The following is a 23204-nucleotide window of genomic DNA, read 5'->3' as shown; positions in this document are numbered from 1 at the left end:
TCTTTTGAGTCGGCCGGTGTGGCCGAGCGGTTCTAGACGCTTCAGTCTGGAACTGCGCGACCGCTACGGTCGCAGGTTCGAATCCTGCCTCGGGTATGGATGTGTGTGATGTCCTTAGGTTAGTTAGGTTTAAGTAGTTCTAAGTTCTATGGGACTGATGACCTCAGATGTTAAGTCCCATAGTACTCAGAGCCATTTAATTCTTTTGAAAATGTGTCAGTGCTATCTAGCCTTGTTATTCTGAATGGTTGTTTGCTTTACCAGATGACCAATTTGTTTTTAATATTTACTCGCATTTGCGTGTCTCAAGCTTAATTTGTAAATTATTGACAATGACAACTCACTCCTGAGAGAGCACTCTTGAACATAAATCAATTGAATTAATAAGAAAGTCAGAGAATCTTTTAGAAAGAGGAAAAAGATTTGGAGGTAGCAAGAATCGAATTAGTAAATAGCAGTCTCTCACTACACAATACCACATTCCTAACCACTTTTCCTTTTTGTTCTTTTTTAGTACAATGCTCCATAAGATACATATCATGCTTGCCATACATGTAGACAAAAAATATAAATAAAATGACTATACTAATTTGATTGGATATTCTTGTGTCCCCATTTTCTTAATCTCATAACGAAAATTTTTCTCCATTTTTCAGGATAAAGATTATGAAAATAATAAATGAATCATTCAATAATGAGAGTTTGGACAATCATAATAATTACGTGGGAAGATAAAAAAAGAATTGGAGTCAGGGATATTCGATCCATTCTTTTAACCAAATGTGTTAACGCCGCTAAGATCGAAAAGAAGTTACATGTAGCGGGATGCATCTTTCGACTCTGTAAACGACGACATTATACATTACGACAGCGTTTCTTTTCTGCTTATAGCGGCAGGGAAAAACGGACACAATCAGCTTCAGGCTGGGTGGAGACAAAGTGGGCAGGGGTTGAATCCTGTGGCCTGGCCACCATGCCGCCGCCTCCCCCCTCCCCCCCAACCACACCAGCCTGTCGCTATGCTGGTCCCACACATGGTACAGGCATTTTTTTATTTTTTATCTTTATTTATTTATTTTTATTGAAACCTCTTAACTTCCTACCAAAAAAAATCGGACTTAATCCTACATGGTTTCCGACACTCAAAAAAGAAAAAAATTCATTTCCATTCGTGGCCTGCATCAAATTTTGCTTATTTTTTACTAAAAAAACAGGGCCACAAAAATAAAATAAACTGTCTAACAATACACCCGAAAACGGACCATGACGAAAACACCAAGAGGATCGGTTAACTCAGCACCTTCTTTTTCTTACTCTTACCAGAAGCGATGTAACAGGAGTGAATCATTCGAATAGAAAAGGGATTCTATACTTCATCCAACTCCTTAACGATTAAATATTAGTAAAAAGCTTACGATAGCGTTGCGTCCTTTGCCATGTCCAATGGGCCGTTACCATATACTGGTAAGAGGCACAAGGGTCCCAGTCATACCCGCTCTCCACCACGTAATGAACATAATGCCCGACAAGCTACATGGCTGTACTGTTCATCGTTCTAGGAAAGAATGTTGAATCGGAACGCAGGGGAATCTGACTGGAAATTGCCGCTTCCGTCATCCTGGCAGGAAAGGCCAATTGTAAGCGGAGCGAATTCCAATGACTGTGTCCACTGGCGACCAAGCAGTGACAATGTTTACATTCCATGGCAATGACAGCATCGGTCTGTTTCACTAACGCCAATGCAAAGAAAGGCTAACGTTGGTGGCGAGAAGATTATGAACTACTTGGGACCATGAAGACTCCATTTCCATCGGAAAAATATGTAGGCTGACATTGGACCCAACAACCTTCCAATCTGTCACTGGCGATAGGAACTTCATAGGGGAAGCGTGATTTGGAAACGTTCAGCGCCATAACAGCATTTTTACAGATTTACGACTTGGAAAGAGTATCAACCCCCAAATACTGACACCAATAAAAAAAATTCCAGAATATGCCTTAATTTATTATTTATCGTAAAAACATCTATTGGAGAGGTTAAGCTCGCAGGTCGGAGACAGGTAAAAAGGCGAGCTGTAAGTGACTGGGAGATGCGAAGACATATTAAAACAGAAAACTTGGGCCATACATCATGGAGACTCAGATCTCTCATCAGCCCAGGTCTCGGCATAACCTCATATCGCACCCGATAAATAGAGTTTTACCAGATAAACTTGCCCGATAATCGTAACTTTCGGGACATCATCGCAGGTGGGGGTAAAATTTGGGCAACAAAATAGGCTCTAAAAAATGGTTCAAATGGCTCTGAGTACTATGCGACTTAACTTCTGAGGTCACCAGTCGCCTAGAACTTAGAACTAATTAAACCTAACTAACCTAAGGACATCACACACATCCATGCCCGAGGCAGGATTCGAACCTGCGACCGTAGTGGTCGCTCGGTTCCAGACTGTAGCGCCTAGAACCGCACGGCCACTCCGGCCGGCCAAAAATAGGCTTTACTCAACACCTAAGTTTCGAAGGTCCGAACCTTACGAAGTAACGAAACGGAGTGACGCTCGTATTCAAGGCTCGTTCCTGGAATCCTATCCGTGACGGACTTTCAGTTTAACGCAGCCATGTTCATGGTTGGTTGGTTGGTTGGTTTTTGGGGGAGGAGACCAGACAGCGAGGTCATCGGTCTCATCGGATTAGGCGTGGATGGGGAAGGAAGTCGGCCGTGCCCTTTGAAAGGAACCATCCCGGCATTTGCCTGGAGCGATTTAGGGAAATCACGGAAAACCTAAATCAGGATGGCTGGACGCGGGATTGAACCGTCGTCCTCCCGAATGCGAGTCCAGTGTGCTAACCACTGCGCCACCTCGCTCGGTGTTCGTGGGACAACGATCAACAAATAGTAACACACAACGATCGATGAAAGGCGACAGCCACAGCCCATGGAATCCGACCGCGTCAGATTCCCCCAAGCTGAGTATCAGAAACTTCCGATCGTTAGTCTGTGCTCCCGCAACACGATAAAATGCATCCAAAACGTCCTTGAGCACCTATATGTCATATGAGTACGCAGGACTACCATAACGGCATCGGCATACGCGCGAATGCTGAACCTTTCGCCCAATAACGATCAGATATCCAACCGAGCAGCTACGGACCGCAATAAAGGTTCCATAAATAGCGCGAACAACGACATAGATTGGGCACCCCCTCGTAGGACACCTCGACACACTTCTATTCACGACAGTGGACCGATGAACACCAATAATTAGAGAGGTGAATATCCGTCGTGCAGCATCACTGAAACCAACAGCTGTCAACACTCGCAACATAAACTCATGACTAAGTGGGTCAAACGTGTGATCAAAAACAATAAAGAGTAAAGCTCTTGACCCAGGAACAGTGGAAGTAATCGAGATGAGATCACGACATTCAGCAACAGAAGTCAGGAGAGAACACCCGGGAGACAACTTTGATAACGCTCGACAATGTCAACAAGCAAAATCGACAAACGGCTATTTATCGCCCGCGCTACGATTTTATAAGCAAAATTAGATAGCGTTATCGGTTAGATCTGATTCACGGACAGACGTCACGTGTTTTATGGAATTAAAATAGTTTTTCCAACCTTAAAGTAGGGCGGGTGGTGTACCCCTTGCACAACTTAATTCACTGTAGATGTTATCGTATCTCCTATCAGAAGCCAAAGCCGCACGTAAAATTCTTTGCGAAACCCATCCAAAGCTGATGATTTGCAGAAAGTAGAGTGAACTACAATGTCAGACACCTCATCACGGTGAAAATCTGCCAAAAACTTCTCATGGAGAGCTGGCGTAACAACACTATCGTCCGCAGGTCGTGGTCGTGCGGTAGCGTTCTCGCTTCCCGCGCCCGGGTTCCCGGGTTCGATGCCCGGCGGGGTCAGGGATTTTCTCTGCCTCGTGATGACTGGATGTTGTGTGATGTCCTTAGGTTAGTTAGGTTTAAGTAGTTCTAAGTTCTAGGGGACTGATGGCCATAGCTGTTAAGTCCCATAGTGCTCAGAGCCCAGACAACAACACTATCAATGAGGGAAGTAAAAACAGCAGACCGTATACTGTCTGATATCACTCCAATATAAAGATCGGAAAAATACCGGGAAAGTTCAAGTATTGTATGTGGTTGGGGTGACCACTCACGTCCATCTATAGAACGAATGGTAGTGAGATACGTACTCTGACATCGCTTTCGAAGCCGAATTAGATGACAAAGAGACGCCAACTCATTCTGGAGAATCAAACGAGGCTGGGAACGCAAACGAAGACCTTCTAATTCCAGTCTTTTGAGTTGAAGGAGTTTCGTCTTCACGTGGTGAACCTCCATAATTCTTAAAGGGACGTCTCGAGCACTCTCATAAAGATCGCGAAGGGCAGCGTAATAAAATCCTCGAGTCCTCCTCATTTCAGCCGCTTCACTAGGGTTAAAACGCATGAGTGCAGTGCGAAGTCGAGGTTCGCAAATGGCAACCCACCATTCAATATTTGAGGGCTAACGCACTTGGAAACGGCTTGTTCACCCCCACACGGCAATGATGATATCACCCAGAAAGGGGTGCACCAGATGTAAAATATTTAGCTTCCAAGTGGGACGAGAAAGATGTACCCGCTGAGGGACGTTGTTAAGAGTCATTGAAACAACACAGTTATCACCGAAGCTGGCGGGAATTACATCAGGTAACAAAAGTTGACTACATAGGGAAGTAGACAAATAAAAACGGTCCATTCGACTACTAGAAATAGCTGTAAAATACGTAAAACGCTCAAATGTGGGATATCTGCATATCCAAGCATCCTGTAGAGTCAACGACGCCACTGCATCGTTAAATGGAACTCTGATCCACAGGACGTAATACGCGGTTGAAATTCCTCCTCCCCCCCCCCCCCCCCAAATCAAAATTTTTCGCTGCTTTTGGCGAAGTAAAAAAGGCATCTTTCATATAAATGCGCGAGCAGTCATATGTACGACCAGGTCCAGATGGACCATAAAGAAAAATTAAGGGGGATCGTAAAACCGACATTCTATACCCCGACCATCGTTCAGCGTGTCAAAGTCCGTTAACGGAATACCATCAATATTAAACACGGCCATGGCTGTACAGCTTTCCGGCGCAAAGTTAAAAAACACAGAATACCCAGGGTGACAAAACACGTCAAATAACAGTTCTTGCAAACTCACAACATCGGCTTGGGAAGCGCCTAGAACCGCTCGGCCACATATGCCGGCAAATAAACTGTGATAAGGCAGCAATCCTTAATAGACAGCTTATTCTATTAGCATTTAGGATAAGAAACGTATACGCCTGCATTAGTTAACACATGTAAGACATGAAAGCAGAACTAGGAAAGAATTTGCGGATCGGGTCCCGCTCTCCGCAACATCGGCAGACAGCGAAGACGATTATACAGAATTTGAATCCTGTCCACCGGAAGGTGCAGATTCCATGCTTTGTTTTTTTTTTCAGCACGACGCTGCACACTCGGGATGAAACAGTTGCTTCACACCCCTCCGTGGCAAGACAACTTATTGACTCGGAAGGATAGAGGGCTGGTCAGGGTCCGCTCCAGGGGTAGAGGCGTCCCCACTGCACTCAGTGGAATGCGAGAGACCCAACTGGGATCGAAGAACATCATCATCAGATAAAGAAGAGACAGGCAATGCAGCGTCTGACGCTGTCTGCATCATCTGACTACCTGGAAGAGAATCCGCAGTAACCTGTTGCTCCATCGTATCAGATCGAGGGAGGGAAGGCACTACACTAGAACACTACAAAAGTAGCCGGCCGCGGTGGTCTAGCGGTTCTAGGCGCTCAGTCCGGAACCGCGCGGCTGCTACGGTTGCAGGTTCGAATCCTGCCTCGGGCATGGATGTGTGTGATGTCCTTAGGTTAGTTAGGTTTAAGTAGTTCTAAGTTCTAGGGGACTGATGACCACAGATGTTAAGTCCCATAGTGCTCAGAGCCATTTGAACCATTTTGAGTGGCTCTGAGCACTATGGGACTCAACTGCTGAGGTCATTAGTCCCCTAGAACTTAGAACTAGTTAAACCTAACTAACCTAAGGACATCACAAACATCCATGCCCGAGGCAGGATTCGAACCTGCGACCGTAGTGGTCTTGCGGTTCCAGACTGCAGAGCCTTTAACCGCACGGCCACTTCGGCCGGCGAACCATTTTGAACTGCAAAAGTAGAACGGCAGACGATGTCCCTGTTAAATCATCGGGACCACCGGAACAGTGGTTCTTAGGGGTAGAGGAGAGGACGCAGATGCAATATTCATTTCAACATCAACAGGACCAGCGTCGTGAAACGAGAACCGCAGTTAACGTCAGTTTTCAAAGGATCACCACTGGAAGAAGCACCCTCCACCACTCAGAAGCCGCAACTCAGCGTGCCGGTAACGGTGCAAAGTCGCTCAGAGAGTGGGTGGGGGCAATGCCTGCCCAATGTCCTCTAAAGCTTGAGAAGCACAGACAGCAGATTGCGAAGACACTAATTCAATTAATGTTAACGTTTTTCTTAGGACGACTTTAAAACCTTAATACGGCAAGGACAGTTGGATCTGAGGTGGGCGCTTTCACTACGGAGCAAGCAGGTTCCTCCTTCCCCTGCATACGTAATATTAATCCGGTAACCACAAACATTCAGGTGTGAAAGAATATTCTTTTGAACACACATCCCTACGGTTCGGATACCATTGCAACATTGCAAGCGATGTTGAGCAGACCAGCGTTCCCGCTGGATATACCAGACGACACCATAAGGCAGCAACACCTCCTTAAGAAATGAATCGTCCACTTCGGATGGAAGTTTCTAAACTCTAACCGGAATATACTCGATCGCCGCATTTGCAAGAAGGACTGGACTTACGGAACCATTACGACGTGTAAACATCACCTGAGAAACAACGCGAGGGAAATCCGGTCTACTTGCGAGGGATCTTGAAACTTCACAGAAAAGTGCATACAAACCAGAATCAACATAAGCAGTATCTATCTGACCAGATGTAACTCGAATCGCATTAACCAACCAATCGTGAAATTCTAGAGAGCCCGGTTGAACATGTCGAGTACTCTTGCCAAAACTGTAACGAACGGCACCCCGACGAGGACTATTCTTGAGAGACTCCACACACATCATGGCACGGCAGAATACGCCGCCGGCAGAGAACAAACCAACAACGAACGATGCGGCAGCGGCCGATACACACATAAGATTGAGTACACCCAAGTTCGACACACGCGGTGCTGCTGTACAGGCGGAAGTAAGAATAACCTGCTCGCTCGAGGTGCAGGGCGAAACTGCTTAGTAGGCAGTTTTGTTAACCAGTGTGCCACCCAGACACAACATTTATCGCAGAATGCAAGGCGCGAACCAACAACCAACAATCTCCCACCACACAATTGCGTACTCATAACCACTACACCACATTGAGATTACGAAGGTTTGCACCCCGTGCACTTAGTTATATCTCACAAAAGTTTTAACCGCCGATAAGTCATTATGTAACGTTCAATTAAAACAATAATTATAATAAATAGTGCCAAGAACGGCGTGTTTTTATAAATCTTCGGAACTGTGTATGGTGTCAAAATGACGTCACGTGTGCATGTAGTCTTGTGAGCTGTTACCCGTGCGAGAAAGGCACACATCGACAGCTAATGAAAGTCGATAGCAGTTCCTCCGGTTGCCGATATTGCGTGTGAGGTCATAATGACGTCATGTTTGCAGAAAGTCAAGTCAAATTAGTGTTACCCTTCATCCAACTGCGAGAGCCTTCCCTGCATGCATATATCGAGCTCCTGCCCTGACAAATTTCGACGCCGCCGCGCGATCCTCATCAGTCGCGCCTCGCAGCTGAGACACTAGTAGCAACTACCATCACTTGAAGATGCGTAACAGTTGTACCGAAGAAATATTGCTATATAAGGTTTGCTCAATATGATCCGGCGCAAACCCGAGTAGTGTATTTGCGAAACATCCGACGGGAAAGACTAAAAAGTGACACCCTATTTCAATCACATAGAAAATGTCTCGAACTCCGTAGAAGAATGGTAGGAACGTAGCAATGAACATCCCCGCAATTTGGTAATTCTACAGGATCTAATCATCAATGAGTGCTTTCAGCTGCTTGTGGCGTACGCGAGGAAACTTGTGGACTTTGATCGTTATCGAACTGATGCTATTATCATGGTTAGAAGTGGATTTACACGGTATTGGCTTGATATCTGTGGGGCTGACTAATTTTTTCGTCGTGTCTTATTAGTGCACGAAGGTTAAACGATCTTGAACTGGGTCCTTATCTGTTGCAGCCTTCGCCAGATCGATGAAGCGTGAGCTTGTACTCCACCGGAAAATGTCGTCTAGGGTAATGAAAAAAAATGTACTCATCGAATGCGTGCAGTTCTTTGTGCTCGCCCTAAATGTTGTTGTTGCGACCTTCTCTCCGAGGACTGGTTTGATGCAGCTCTTCACGTTAGTTCATCTTGCACAAGCCTCTGCATCTCTACGTACCTACCGTCCGCCCCCGGTAGCTGAGTGGGTGCCGGCACGGTAGCTCAGCGTGTTCGGTCAGAGGGGTAGCTGCCCTCTGTAATAAAAAAATCTGAGTTAATCGATCAACAACGAACTTAAAAAAAGGGTGTCTTACGACGTCCGCCCCGAGCAGATGCGGCGAACAAAATGAGATAAAAAAAAAGTGGGTAGCTCGACAGACTGTCAATCCTAAGAGCCCGGGTTCGATTCCCGGCTTGGTCGGAGATTTTTTCCGCTCGGGGACTGGGTGCTGTGTTGTCCTAATCACCATCATTTCACCCCCATCGACGCGCAAGTCGCCGAAGTAGCGTCAAATCGAAAGACTTTCGCCCGGTGAACCGTCTACCCGACGGGAGGCCCTAGTCACACGACATTTACGTAGCTACCGCAGGTTATAGGCATTTGAAACGCCTTACTGTGTTCCCTGTATAATTTTCACCCCCTCCTCCCCTCCTCCCCACTCCCTTCCAACACCAAGCTGATGATTCCTTAATGCCTCACAATGTGTCCCGTCAACCGACCCTCTGTTTTAGTGAAACTGTCACAAATTTCTTTTTTCATCAATTCTATTCAGTGCCTTCTCATTTGTTATTCGATCTACTCGTCTAATTTTCAACCTTTTTTGTACCATCACATTTCAAGAGATTCTATTCTCTTCTTGTCTGAACTGCTTATCATCTACGTTTCACTTCCGTAAAAACCTACAATCCACGCAAACACTTTCAGAAAATACTACCTAAACATTTATATTAGACGTTCAAAACTTCCTATTTTTCAGGAACGCTTTTCTTGCTATTGACAGTCTGCATTTTATATCCTCACTACTCCTTCCTTTGCCATTTATTTTATTGCCCAGACAGCAAAATTCATCTACTAATTTTAGTGTCTCATTTCCTTATGTCCGCCCCGGTAGCTGAGTGGTCAGCGTGACGGATTGCCCTTCTACGGGCCCGGGTTCGATTCCCAACTGGATCGGAGATTTTCTCCGCTCAGGGCTGGGCGTTGTGTTGTCTTCATCATCATCTCATCCCTACCCGGCGCACAGGTCGCCCAATATGGCGTCGAATGTAATAAGACCTGCACCAAGGCGGCCGGACCTGCCCCGCAGTCCCGTCCATTGACGCCAAACGCTCATTTCCATTTTCCATTTCCTTATACAGAGTGGGGCAAATAAAAGTGGCCCGGATGAGTGGATACGATTGGACGTGAATGTATGCATATAACCACACCCTGTGATGCGCACGTCACGTGTACAATCGCCACTTGATTCGCACCAGTTCAGAGCGTAGTGCGGTCTGTGTCAGTGTGAGTGGAGCAATGGAAAGACGAAATTGCTAAAAGGTATGCTAGAAAACGTGCAGATATGTCAAATCGGGCTGATTGCTGTAACAAGCAGAGCAATTATATTAATTCAATAAACGGACCCAGCTTTTATGAGAGAATAGTTAATAAAACAAACATTAGTTTCACGTCTTCTGAAAACAAGCTGTCGTCTAAAGGATTCAAATACAACGTAGAACCCACAGTTAGCGAAGCTGGCGTATTAGAAAATCTAATAGTGGATCTTAAAATAGGCCTCGGGTGCTCTAAAACAGCTAAAAATGTGCAAACGCGAAAGTTTACGAGTCTTGCAACATTTTAGAAAAAGAATTGACCACCATGCAAACGGACGCTAACGTACTAAATACCGTAAAAAGCATTAATCGTAAGTTGAAAAATAATGACACCGTGGTCACTGAAGCCGACAAAGGCAACTCCTTGATTATTTCCAGTAAAGATGAGAATGTAGAGAAGACAAAAAATTTTTTGAAAAAAATGATATTGTACCTCTCGAAAAAGGTCCCACCGCCACTTTGCAAAAAGAGATAAGCGTAGGTCCTCACAATATTAAAAAACTTGTAAGGGAAGCTCGTAAAAAAATGGCTCATAAATATGAATCCGAAACCGCCAATCTTAAGGAACCAATTTAAGGTCCATAAGATTAATGGTCCGATCCGTCCGATAGTGGATAGCACCAAAGCACTTATCATAAATTAGCCAGATGTCTGCATTATAAAATAAAAGAAAACTTGGTATTTGTGGATAATTACTCAGTTAAAAACACGGTTGATCTAGCTAGCAGATTGAAAACTTTAATCTGCTCTGATGTTTCTAAATTCGTTTCCTTTGACATCACAAGTCTGCACATTAACGTGCCAGTAAACCAATCTTTAGACATTTTAGAAGTTAACTTGCGGTCCAACAAAAAATTATCCGACACTGAAATAGATGAAATAATGACTGTCTTGCGCATTATCTTGAAGTATAACTATTTCTCTTTTAATGGAAGAATGTATTCTCAACCATATGGTCTAGCAATGGGAAGCCCTCTGGCAGGTAATTTATCTGAAATATTTGTAAATTCTATGGGACGCCTTTTCTTTCAAAATAATGCAGATGTAGCGAGCAAAATTATCTTTTATGCAATATATGTAGACGACTTACTCTTCATAACTAACGGCTCTCAAGATGATATAGATCAAATTTTCACAACTTTTAATAAACTTCACGAGAACATAAGCTTTACGCTGGAAAATGAATCTCCCCATAGATCTTTGATTTAGACCTAAATTTGGCAATAGAGGACAACCGTATTAGATTTAACATGTTTCGGAAAAATACCTTTTCCGATAAAATCATCCCAGCCCACGAAATGGCCTTCTTCCATTCTTGCATACACCGAGCGCTCGCCATTCCTCTTTCAGCAGACGCAATGGAGAACGAGTTACAAACCCTAGAAGTTATCGCCTATAATAATGGATATAAACCAGGGATTGTGAGACACATTTGTAACAAGAAAACAGGTAAAAAAACTGCGACCTCATCTACACTAGGTGTCACACCAGAGGATAACTCCACTAGCTTCATTTCTATTCCCTTCATAGGCAAAGCATCTTATAAAATAGGACGACTCTTAAAGAGCCACGGCTTTAAGATTGCATATTCTACGAATAACAGCCTCCGAAAGAACCTGATCCATTCGTTAAAGAATACTAATGACAAAGGTTGCGTTTCATTGGCAGGACACTTAGAAGATGCAACATGTCCACTAAAGAGACAGCTTACACTACACTCGTTCGTCCTCTGTTAGAATATTACTGCGCCGTGTGGGATCCTTACCAGGTGGGATTGACGGAGGTCATCGAAAGGCTGCAAAAAAAGGCAGCTCGTTTTGTATTATCACATAATGTGGCAGATATGACACGCGAGTTGGGATGGAAGTCATTAAAGCAAAGACGTTTTTCGTCGCGGCGAGATCTATTTACGAAATTTCAGTCACCAACTTTCTCTTCCGAATGCGAAAATATTTTGTTGAGCCCAACCTACATAGGTAGGAATGATCATCAAAATAAAATAAGAGAAATCAGAGCTCGAACAGAAAGGTTTAGGTGTTCGTTTCTCCCGCGCGCTGTTCGGGAGTGGAATGGTAGAGAGATAGTATGATTGTGCTTCGATGAACTCTCTGCCAAGCACTTAAATGTGAATTGCAGAGTAATCATGTAGATGTAGATGTAGATCTCGTTCTGGGGTGTACAAAATCACTTGTAATGATTGCCCGAGTTATTACACCGGCCAGACATGGAGAGCCCTCTCAGGTATATATAACGAACATATACCCACGAAAAGTGGTGATGGCACGCGTGGCTCGACTTTTGCCGAGCACCTTGTTCAATTGGCCCATGCTCCTAATCCACCAAATAACACAGAACTATTAAATTGCGAGGTTAAGGGCACTAGAGGTTGAGATTGTTGTGGAGGAGGAGATCAGACAGCGAGGTCATTGGTCTCATCGGATTAGGGAAGGACGGGGAAGGAAGTCGGCCGTGCCCTTTCAAAGGTACCATCCCGGCATTTGCCCGGAGCGATTTAGGGAAATCACGGTAAACCTAAATCAGGATGGCCGGACGTGGGATTGAACCGTCGTCCTCCCGAATGTGGGTCCTGTGAAAGGTACTAGACTTGACATCCTTGAGGAGTTGCAAATCTTTAAACACCTGTTGCTTTATAAAGAAAAGCTACTTAATGACCAGCTACGATTGAGAAATAAGAACTTTTTCGTAGGTTTCAACCTTTGATTCACCGGCCCTGATGCTGCGTTGCCTTTGCAGTCGCCGACGCCTGACTCCAGTTTCTTTAGTCTAATGTATTGAAAATTGAGGAATAATTTTGCCGAGTAATAGCTAGTCTTTCTTACGGGTTCCGAATCCGTTTTAGGGTTCTCTTTCTCCTCAGAAGTAAGTTCGGTTACATATTACACCATTAACAGTTTTAATGCTTATATTAATCCAATTCCTAACGTATGGGTAGCTACTGTTAAGCATCTATATTTCCACGCTCGCATGCGCATGACCATCAGCGGTGCCCGGTACATAGCTGCTCGCTGCGATTAGTTCCGGCGCAGCTCTCGAGGCCAACCGACCTCGTCCGCGCAGTGGGGCTTGATGTTTCTCTTCAGCTAAGTAATGTAGATTTATGACTGGGTACTACGGTGCTATAGTTTTATACTTGACATGGACAAACTTTGGCATGCAATAGTTTAGTTTCAATAGCTTCTGGAGAAGGCCAAATTATTTTGGCTGAGACCTAGGTAAAGATTGGTTTCTATTTGCAACTGAGGCTGACGTGTTATATGTTTAAACCTCGAAGTTTTTATTCCTTCTCCCTGGACATGAAATCCCTTTCCATATTTCCTCTTGTTTTCCTTTACTGTTAGCTCAAAATGCAGACTGAATAACATTGGAGAGATTCTCCACTCCTGTCTCACTCCCTTCTCAACAATGCCTCCCTTTCATGTCCTCGTCTCTCATAATTGCAGTCTGATTTCTGTAAAAGAGGTAGATAACTTTCCGTTCCCTGTATTTTACCCCTGTACTATCGAAATTTCAAAGAGCGTGTTCCATTCATGATTGTCAGAAGCTCTCTGTAAATAAAGAAATGCTTTGAATTTAGGTTTGCCTTTCTTCACCCTATCTTATAACATAAGTCTTACGGTCAGTATGACTTCGCGTGTTCTTACATTTCTCCTATACCACCACTGATGTCACCAAGATAAGCTTCTACCAGTTTTTCCATTCTCCTGTAAATAATTCGTATCAGTATTCTTCCAACATCACTTATTAAATTGATGGTTCGGTAATATTCACAACAGTTAGCACCTGCCTTCTTTGGAATCTGCTTCAAGCCTTAGGGTATTTCCCACCTCTAATAGCTTACAAATAAGATGAAATAGCTTTGTATTGGCTGGCTCTCCCAAGTATCTCCATTATTATGATGGGACGTAGTACACTCCAGTAAACTACTTTCGACTTAGCTCTTTCAGTGCTCTGTCATATTCTTCTTGCAGTATCATATCTACCATTTTATTTCATTTACTTCCTCTTCACTTTCTGTAACAGTTTCTTTAAGTCAGTTTCGATTCGATAGACCCTCATAGGATTTGTTTGACACCATAAATATCTACAGCTGTTCTATCCATTGCTCAAAATATTTCAGAATATAGTTCTCCATTTGCATCTTCTGGAGAAATGCAAGAATATAACTGTAGGAGATTGCTCGTTCACTAACCCTGAGTTCATCGAATTTGATGAAACTTGTCAGAGGGCACAGGTCTAGGTAGAGAAATAGTCACGTTCTAGTACGTCGCCAGTCACTCACATCTTGAGTTCTAAATGGGACATAAACATTGTCTAACAAAAAAAAAAAAAAAAAAAAATTATATTCACATGTAAGTAAATCTCATGGGTGCTTCAGTGTTTTAGTAAGGTAGTGTATTTCTGTGCAGCGAAATTAAGATATGCACTGAAGTGCCAAAGAAACTAGTACACTTGCCTCATATCATGTAGGGCCCCCACGAGCGCGCGGAAGTGCTGCAACACGACGTGGAATGGACTCGACTAATGTCTGAAGTAGTGCTGGAAGGAACTGACACCACGAATCCTGTAGGTCTGTCCATACATCCGTAATTTAGTGTTGGAAGGAACTGACACCATGAATCCTGTAGAGCTGTCCATAAATCCGTAAGAGTACGAGCGGGTGGAGATCTCTTCTGAACAGCACGTTGCAAGGCATTCCAGATATAGCCATTATGTTCATGTCTGGGTGTACGGTGTCCAGCGGAAGTGTTTATAAACTCAAAAGAGTGTTCCTGGAACCACTCTGTAGCAATTCTGGACACGTGAGGTGTTGCATTGTTCTGTTGGAATTGCCCACGTCCATTGGAAAGAACGATAGACATGAATGGATACAGGTGGCCAGGCAGGATGCTTACGTTCGTGTCACCTGTCAGAGTAGTATCTGATGGGATCCTATATTACTCCAACTGCACACACCCCACACCATTACAGAGCCCCCTCCAGCTTCAACTCTCCCCTGTTGACATGCAGGGTCCATCGATTCATTAGGTTATCTCTATACCCGTACACGTCCATGTTGATGTTGACGAGCCCAGGCGAGGCATAAAGCTTAGTGTCACGCAGTCATGAAGGGTACACGAGTGGACCTTCGGCTCCGAAAGCCCATATCGATGATGCTTCGTTGAATGGTTCGCACGCTGACACTTGTTGATGGTCCAGCGTTGAAATCTGCAGCAATCTGTGGAATGGTTGCACTTCACTCACGCTGAACGATTCTCCTTAGTTGTCGTTGGTCCCGTTCATGCAGGATCTTTTTTCTGCCGCAGTGATGTCAGAGATTTGATGTTTTACCGGATTACTGATATTCACAGTACACTTGCGAAAGAGTCGTACGAAAAATCCCCTCTTCATCGCTACCTCGGAGATGCTGCGTCCGATTGCTCGTGCACCGACTATAATACCACGTTAAAACTCACTTAAATCTTGATGACCTGCCAGTGTAGCAGCAGTAACCGATCTAACAACTGCGCCAGACACTTGTTATCTCATATAGGCGTTGCCGACCGCCGCACCTATTCTGCTTGTTCATATATCTCTGTATTTGAATACGCATGTTTGTACCAGTTGCTTTGGCTCATCAGTGTAGATTAGAGGGCCGATGTTTAATAGTTGTGCCATGGCGGCCATTTGGGTACCGATGTGTAGCGTGCGATGGCACTCTACTTGTGAGAATACCGTAGGTGTAGAGTACACTGTTAATACACTACTGGCCATTAAAAGTGCTACACCACGAAGATAACGCGCTACAGACGCGAAATTTAACCGACAGAAATAAGATGCTGTGATATGCAAATGATTAGCTTTTCAACAAAGTTGGCGCCGGTGGCGACACCTACAACGTGCTGACATGAGGAAAGTTTCCAATGATTTCTCATACACCAACAGCAGTTGACCGGTGTTGCCTGGTGAAACGGTGTTGTGATGCCTCGTGTAAGGAGGAGAAATGCGTACTATCATATTTCCGACTTTGATAAAGGTCGGATTGTAGCCTATCGCGATTGCGGTTTATCGTATCGCGACAATGCTGCTCGCGTTGGTCGAGATCCAATGACTGTTTGCAGAATATGGAATCGGTGGGTTCAGGAGGGTAATACGGAACGCCGTGCTGGATCCCAACGGCCTCGTATCACTAGCAGTTGAGATGACAGGCATCTTATCCGCATGGCTGTAACGGATCGTGCAGCCACGTCTCGATCCCTGAGTCAACAGCTGGGGACGTTTGCAAGACAAGAACCATCTGCACGAACAGTTCGACGACGTTTGCAGCAGTATAGACTATAAACTCGGAGACCATGGCTGCGGTTACCCTTGATGTTGAATCACAGACAGGAGCGCCTGCGATTGTGTACTCAACGACGAACCTGGGTGCACGAATGGTAAAACGTCATTTTTTTGGATGAATCCAGGTTCTCTTTGCAGCATCATGATGGTCGCATCCGTGTTTGGCGACATCGCGCTGAACGCATATTGGAAGCATGTATTCGTCATCGCCATACTGGTGTATCACCAGTGGAGATGGTATGGGGTGCCAATGGTTACACGTCTCGGTCACCTGTTGTTCGCATTGACGGCACTTTGAACAGTGGACGTTAGATATCAGATGTGTTGAGACCCGTGGCTCTATCCTTCATTCGATCCCTGCGAAACCCTACATTTCAGTAGGATGATTCACGACCGCATGTTGCAGATCCTGTACGGGCCTTTCTGGATACAGAAAATGTTCGATTGCTGCCCTGGCCAGCACATTCTCCAGATCTCTGACCAATTGAAAACGTCTGCTCAATAGTGGCCGAGCAACTGACTCGTCACAATACGCGAGTCACTACTCCTGATGAACTGTGGTATCGTGTTGAAGCTGAATGGGCAGCTGTACCTGTACACGCCATGCAAGCTCTGTTTGACTCAATGCCCAGGCGTATTAAGGCCGTTATTACGGCGAGAGGTGGTTGTTCTGGGTACTGATTTCTCAGGATCTGTGCTCCCAAATTGCGTGAAAATGTAATCACATGTCAGTTCTAGTATAATATATTTGTCGAATGAATACCCGTTTATCATCTGCATTTCTTCTTGGTGTAGCAATTGTAATGGCCAGTAGTGTCTCTCTGCTGCCTTTGTCTTGTCCGTAAACCGGACGGTGCTGAAACCCTGGTCAGTTCTCGGGTTCACTTTTCCGAGTAGTATGTATGACCGAACTGGTGCGCATGCGCAGGAGGGCTGGTCCGGCTTGGCTGCGTGGGGGCAGAGCGCGTTCTTCGCGGGCTGCGTGCTGGGCACGCTGTCGCTGGGCGCGGTGGCGGACCGCACGGGCCGCCGGCTGGCGCTGCTGGTGGCGTGGGTACTGGCCGCCGCGGGCAACGGGCTCGCCGCCGCCGCCCACGCGCCGCCGCTCTTCGTGCTGGGCCGCGCCGTCGCCGGGCTCGCCACCGACACCAACTTCTTCATGATGTACATCCTCGGTAAGCTACTGCTCTCACCACAGTTACTTCTGCCGCATATTACAGGGTATTTCAGGAGGAATAATAAGTACACTAACAAAAAAAAAAATACACATCAACAAGAAAGAGTTAGAACTACTGGCAGCATTGTGAGACGGTTGGGTTGTTTGGTGGGGGGGGAAGAGACCAAACAGCGAGGTCATAGGTCTCATCGGAATAGGCAAGGAAGTCGGCCGTGCCCTGTGAAAGGAACCATCCCAGCATTTGCTTGAAGCGATTTAGGGAAATCACGGAAAACCTAAATCAGGATAGCCGGATTGAACCGTCGTCCTCCCGAATGCCAGTCCAGTATGCTACCACTGCGCCACCTCGCTCGGTAGCATTGGGAGAGCCAGTCCTGACAAAACTCTACCATCTGGTGAGCAAGATGTACGAGACAGGCGAAATACCCTCAGACTTCAAGAAGAATATAATAATACCAATCCGAAAGAAAGTAGGTGTTGACAGATGTGAAAATTACCACACTATCAGGTTAATAAATCACGGCTGCAAAATACTAACGCGAATTCTTAACAGACGAATGGAATAACTGGTGGAAGTCGACCTCGAGGAAGATCAGTTTATATTCCGTAAAAATATTGGAACACGTGAGGTAATACTGACCCTACGACTTATCTTAGAATATAGATTAAGCAAAGGCAAACCTACGTTTCTAGCATTTGTAGACTTAGAGAAAGCTTTTGACAATGTTGACTGAAATTCTCTCTTTCGAATTAAGAAGGTGGAAGGAGTAAAATACAGGGAGCGAAAGGCTATTTACAATTAATGCAGGAACCAGAAGGCAGTTATAAGAAATGGTTCAAATGGCTCTGAGCACTATGGGACTCAACAGCTGAGGTCATAAGTCCCCTAGAACTTAGAACTACTTAAACCTAACTAACCCAAGGACATCACACACATCCATTCCCGAGGCAGGATTCGAACCTGCGACCGTAGCAGTCGCGCGGTTCCGGACTGAAGCGCCTAGAACCGCTTGGCCACCGTGGCCGGCGCAGTTATAAGAGTCGAGGAACATGAGAGGGAAGCAGTGAAACTTCCTGGCAGATTAAAACTGTGTGCCCGACCGAGACTCGAACTCGGGACCTTTGCCTTTCGCGGGCAAGTGCTCTACCAACTGAGCTACCGAAGCACGACTCACGCCCGGTACTCACAGCTTTACTTCTGCCAGTACCTCGTCTCATTCTAGGGAAGCAGTGGTTGGGAAGGGAGTGAGACAGGGTTGTAGCCTCTCCCCGATGTCATTCAATCTGTGTATTGAGCAAGCAGTAAAAGAAACAAAAGAAAAATTCTGAGTAGGTATTAAAATCCATTGAGAAGAAATAAAAACTTTGAGGTTCGCCGATGACATTGTATTTCTGTCAGAGACCTGGAAGAGCAGTTGAACGGAATGGACAGTGTCTTGAAAGGAGGATATAAGATGAACATCAGCAAAAGCAAAACGAGGATAATGGAATGTAGTCGAATTAAGTCGGGTGATGCTGAGGGAATTAGATTAGGAAATGAGACACTTAAAGTAGTAAAGGAGTTTTGCTATTTGGGGAGCAAAATAACTGATGATGGTCGAAGTAGAGAGGATATAAAATGTAGACTGGCAATGGCAAGGAAAGCATTTCTGAAGAAGAGAAATTTGTTAACATCGTGTGTAGATTTAAGTGTTAGGAAGTCATTTCTGAAAGTATTTGTATGGAGTGTAGTCATGTGTGGAAGTGAAATATGAACGATAAATAGTTTGGACAAGAAGAGAATAGAAGCTTTAGAAATGTGGTGCTACAGAAGAATGCTGAAGATTAGATGGGTAGATCATATAACTAATGAGGAGGTATTGACTAGAATCGGGGAGAAAAGAAATTTGTGGTACAACTTGACTAGAAGAAGGGATCGGTTGGTAGGACATGTTCTGAGTCATTAAGGGATCACCAATTTAGTATTGGAGGGCAGCGTGGAGGGTAAAAATCGTAGAGGCAGATCAAGAGATGAATACACTAAGCAGATTCAGAAGGATGTAGGTTGCAGTAGGTACTGGGAGGTGAAGAAGCTTGCACAGGATAGAGTAGCATGGAGAGCTGCATCAAACAAGTCTCAGGTCTGAAGACCACAACAACAACAAACAAGAAGAAGAAAGAGTTGTGCGATATAAACGAGAGTTAGTAGGCGTGTTTCTACATCTGAAACATGACGTCCTTTCGAATTTTGTGCCAGTCGGGTAAGTGTGGCGCTAATAGCGTCACTCTGAACATGCAAATCAAGTTTGTTTTAAATACACGCAGTAACGGTCGTGAACATTAGTTGCCTTTGAGACTGGACGTGATGAGTTGATGTTAGTCAAGAATGTCTTTAAGGTGACAAAGATGCCATTACCAACACCTCGCTGAGTTTGAACGAGGTCGTGTAATAGGGCTACGACAAGCTGGATGCTCCTTCTGCGATGCTGCAGAAAGACTTACCAGGAATGTAGCCACTGTACATGATTGCTGGCAATGGTGATCACGGGAATGTTCGGTCGCAAGCAGATCGAAATGCGGGCGGCCATGTGGCATTATCAAAAGGGAAGACCGTGTTCGCCGTATGTCTCTAGTTCAGCGTACTGCATCTGCAGCATGAGCAGTCTTTGGCACCACAGTGACACAACGAACTATTACAAATCGCTGACTTCAAGGACAAATTGGAGCCAGACGCCCTGTAGGAGGCATTCCACTGACACCAAACCGCCGTCATTTGCGACTTCAGCGACACCAAGCGAGTAGTCATTGGAGGAGTGGATGGAGGTCTGTTGTGTTTTGTGGTGAAAGCTGGTTCTGCCTCGGTGCCAGTGATTGCCATGTGTTCCTTATAACGAGGCCAGTTGAGGGCTCGCAACCAGACTGCCTCAAATGGTTCAAATGGCTCTGAGCACAATGGGACTTAACATCTGAGTTCATCAGTCCCCTAGAACGTAGAACTAGTTAAACCTAACTAACCTAAGGACATCACATACATCCATGCCCGAGCCAGGATTCGAACCTGCGACCGTAGCGGTTGCGTAGTTCCAGACTGAAGTGCCTAGATCCGCTCGGCCACTGCGGCCAGCCAGACTACCTCGGTGTTAGACACTGGACCTAAACCTGGAGTTATGGTCTGGGGGCGATTTTCTATGACTCTCGTGGTTATCTCATGCAACCTGACTGGAAATTTGTACGTCAGTCTGGTGATTCGACCTATTGTGCTGCCATTCGTGAGCTGCATTCCAGTAGGTGTTTTCCAACAGCATTACTCTCGCCCACATCTTCTACAGGGTGTCATCATGTTGCCTTGGCCTACAAGACCCCCAGATCTGTCTCCAGTCGAGCACATATGGGACATCATTGGAGGACAATTCCAGCGTCATCCATAAACAGCTTTAACTGTACATGTATCGACCAACCAAGTGCAACAGGTATGGAACTGCATCCCATAAACTGACATCCGGCACCTGTACAACACAATGCATGCACGTTTGCATTCTTGCATTCAACATTCTGGTGGATACAGCGGTTATTAATGTATCAGCATTTCTCGTTTGAAATGGCTTATCTCGCGCTTACGTTTACCCTTGATCTTGGAATGTTAATCACTTAAACACGTTATCTAGACAAATGTACCCCCGAAATGTCATTACTCTACATTAATTATTTTTTGGTGTCGCGAATTTTTCAGTCAGTGTATTTTAGGAGGACGTATTCCAATAAAACATTTTTAATTGTTACACAGGCACTGCTGTTAGACTATAAGACAAAAAAATACTCAAACAAGATGTTACGCGGACACAAATGATTAACTTCAAAGTTGATTTTCATAAATTCCGCTTCCAACTTCAATGCACTTTCGAATTCTCTTGACAAAATCTTTCACATTATTGTATGAGGGCAGCACTATTCATCATCCAGACGATCAGTTCGTCTCTTATTTACTTTTTCTTTGTATATTTCGCCTTCCAACCATTCCCACAAGTTAAACTCTAAACGAGTAACGTCTGGAAACTTCACTGAACATGAAAAGTAACAATTTATGCCGACCCATCTTCCGTGGAATATTATGTTTAGACGCTACATCACCTGTCGGCTAGAATGTGCAGGGGCCCTGTCATACTAATGCTTATAGCCAAAGGAACCTCTTCCATCAATGCTGGAAGCTCGTCTTCAAAAAGGTGTAACTAACGGGACCGAGATGATGCGCTAACACAACAGGGCCAATCTATTAATCGTCAAGCATATCACGCTCCACATTTAAAGGTAATCGTTCTTGAAGACGTTTGTTCACGAAGTTTTGTTGGTTTTCATCGGATCACCGACTTGAGTTACGAGTGTTTTTGACAACGCCACGGGTGAATGTGACTTTATCATTAAACAGTGTTAATGGATTAGTCGGTGATACGACATTAACCATCGACAAAATTTCAATCTTTCACTTTCATCCCTATCTCCGAGCTGTAGAAAACACTGCACATGATAAGTGCAGAGAGTGTGTATACGAAATGTCCACCATATTCTTGTATGTGGAACACTGGTATGTGTAGAAATACTGCATGTGCTTGCTGAAAGACTACGTTCTATGAACTGAAGAACTTCTTTCACTCCGCCTATGCCCTGTTCATTTGCACGTTGAGACGAAATATGACTGCTGGACACCTCAGCAGTCTCACGCTGCTTAGTAAACACTCTCGAATCTTGTCTTCCGTATTGTACAGAAGCAGCAGCGGCGTTTCCGTTAGAAAACCAGAATACAGGTACCGTGTCCACATACTCACCTCAAAGCAGAAGCACAAAAAACGTGACAGTATGGTTCAAATGGTTCAAATGGCTGTGAGCACTATGGGACTCAACTTCTGAGGTCATCAGTCCCCTAGGACTTAGAACTACTTACACCTAACTAATCTAGGGACATCACACACATCCATGCCCGAGGCAGGATTCGAACCTGCGACCGTAGCGGTCTCGCGGCTCCAGACTGTAGCGCCTAGAACAGCACGGCCACTCCGGCCGGCCATGACAGTATGAGTCCACTTATAAGTAGGCAGTGAGATATTTGGGAAAAATTCGAGCATGTATCGAAAGGATACACTAATAAGAAATGGAGGTGGAGTATTTGTCGCAGTAGGCAAGCAACTCAAGACCACCTAGGTAGGAATTGGAACTGCATGTGGAGATTGGCTGGGCAAGACTTAGTATCAAGGGTGGGTGTAAACATACACTAGGATTCTTCTGTCGACCACCTCACTCATCTCCAGATGTAACCAAAAACCTAAGTTCACTAGAACATAATTTCTGCAGTCATACTGTCATCATTGTAGGAGACTTTAATCATCCAACCATCAACTGGAATAATTACAGTTTGTGTGTGGTGGGCATTCTGAGAAATATTACATAATGCATTCTCTGGGAACTATTAAGAACAGATTGTTCTGAAGCCCACTTATGACGGAAATACATTGGATCTAATAACAACAAATAGGCCTGACCTCTTTGGGAATGTCTACATAGTAATTCTGTCAGTGATCATGAGAGTGGATATGCTGTGCCAGTTCAAGCACAAAGTGCATTGTTGCCAGATTTCCCCCTGCCCTCACACCTCCCCCTGTGACATCATTTGTGTCTGCCAGATCACACATCCCCCTCCCTCCCTCCCACCCCCTCTGACAGAAGCCAACTACACTATGTACAAAAGACAAAGAACACGA

General features: G+C 44.9%; 1 protein-coding gene across 1 annotated transcript in view; it reads left to right on the top strand.

Moving 5' to 3' along the window:
• The window catches only part of LOC124722627 (organic cation transporter protein-like), a 348546-nt gene that overhangs the window by 102330 nt on the left and 223012 nt on the right, over positions 1-23204 (top strand). Inside the window, exon 3 of the mRNA XM_047247761.1 lies at positions 17227-17473. Coding sequence (XP_047103717.1) covers positions 17227-17473 — 247 coding nt within the window. The remainder of the gene's footprint in view (positions 1-17226; positions 17474-23204) is intronic.

Source organism: Schistocerca piceifrons, chromosome X (assembly GCF_021461385.2).
Source record: "Schistocerca piceifrons isolate TAMUIC-IGC-003096 chromosome X, iqSchPice1.1, whole genome shotgun sequence".
Taxonomy (NCBI): domain Eukaryota; kingdom Metazoa; phylum Arthropoda; class Insecta; order Orthoptera; family Acrididae; genus Schistocerca; species Schistocerca piceifrons.
Note: the sequence above shows the minus strand (reverse complement) of the source record. Positions and strands in the feature narration are given on the sequence as shown.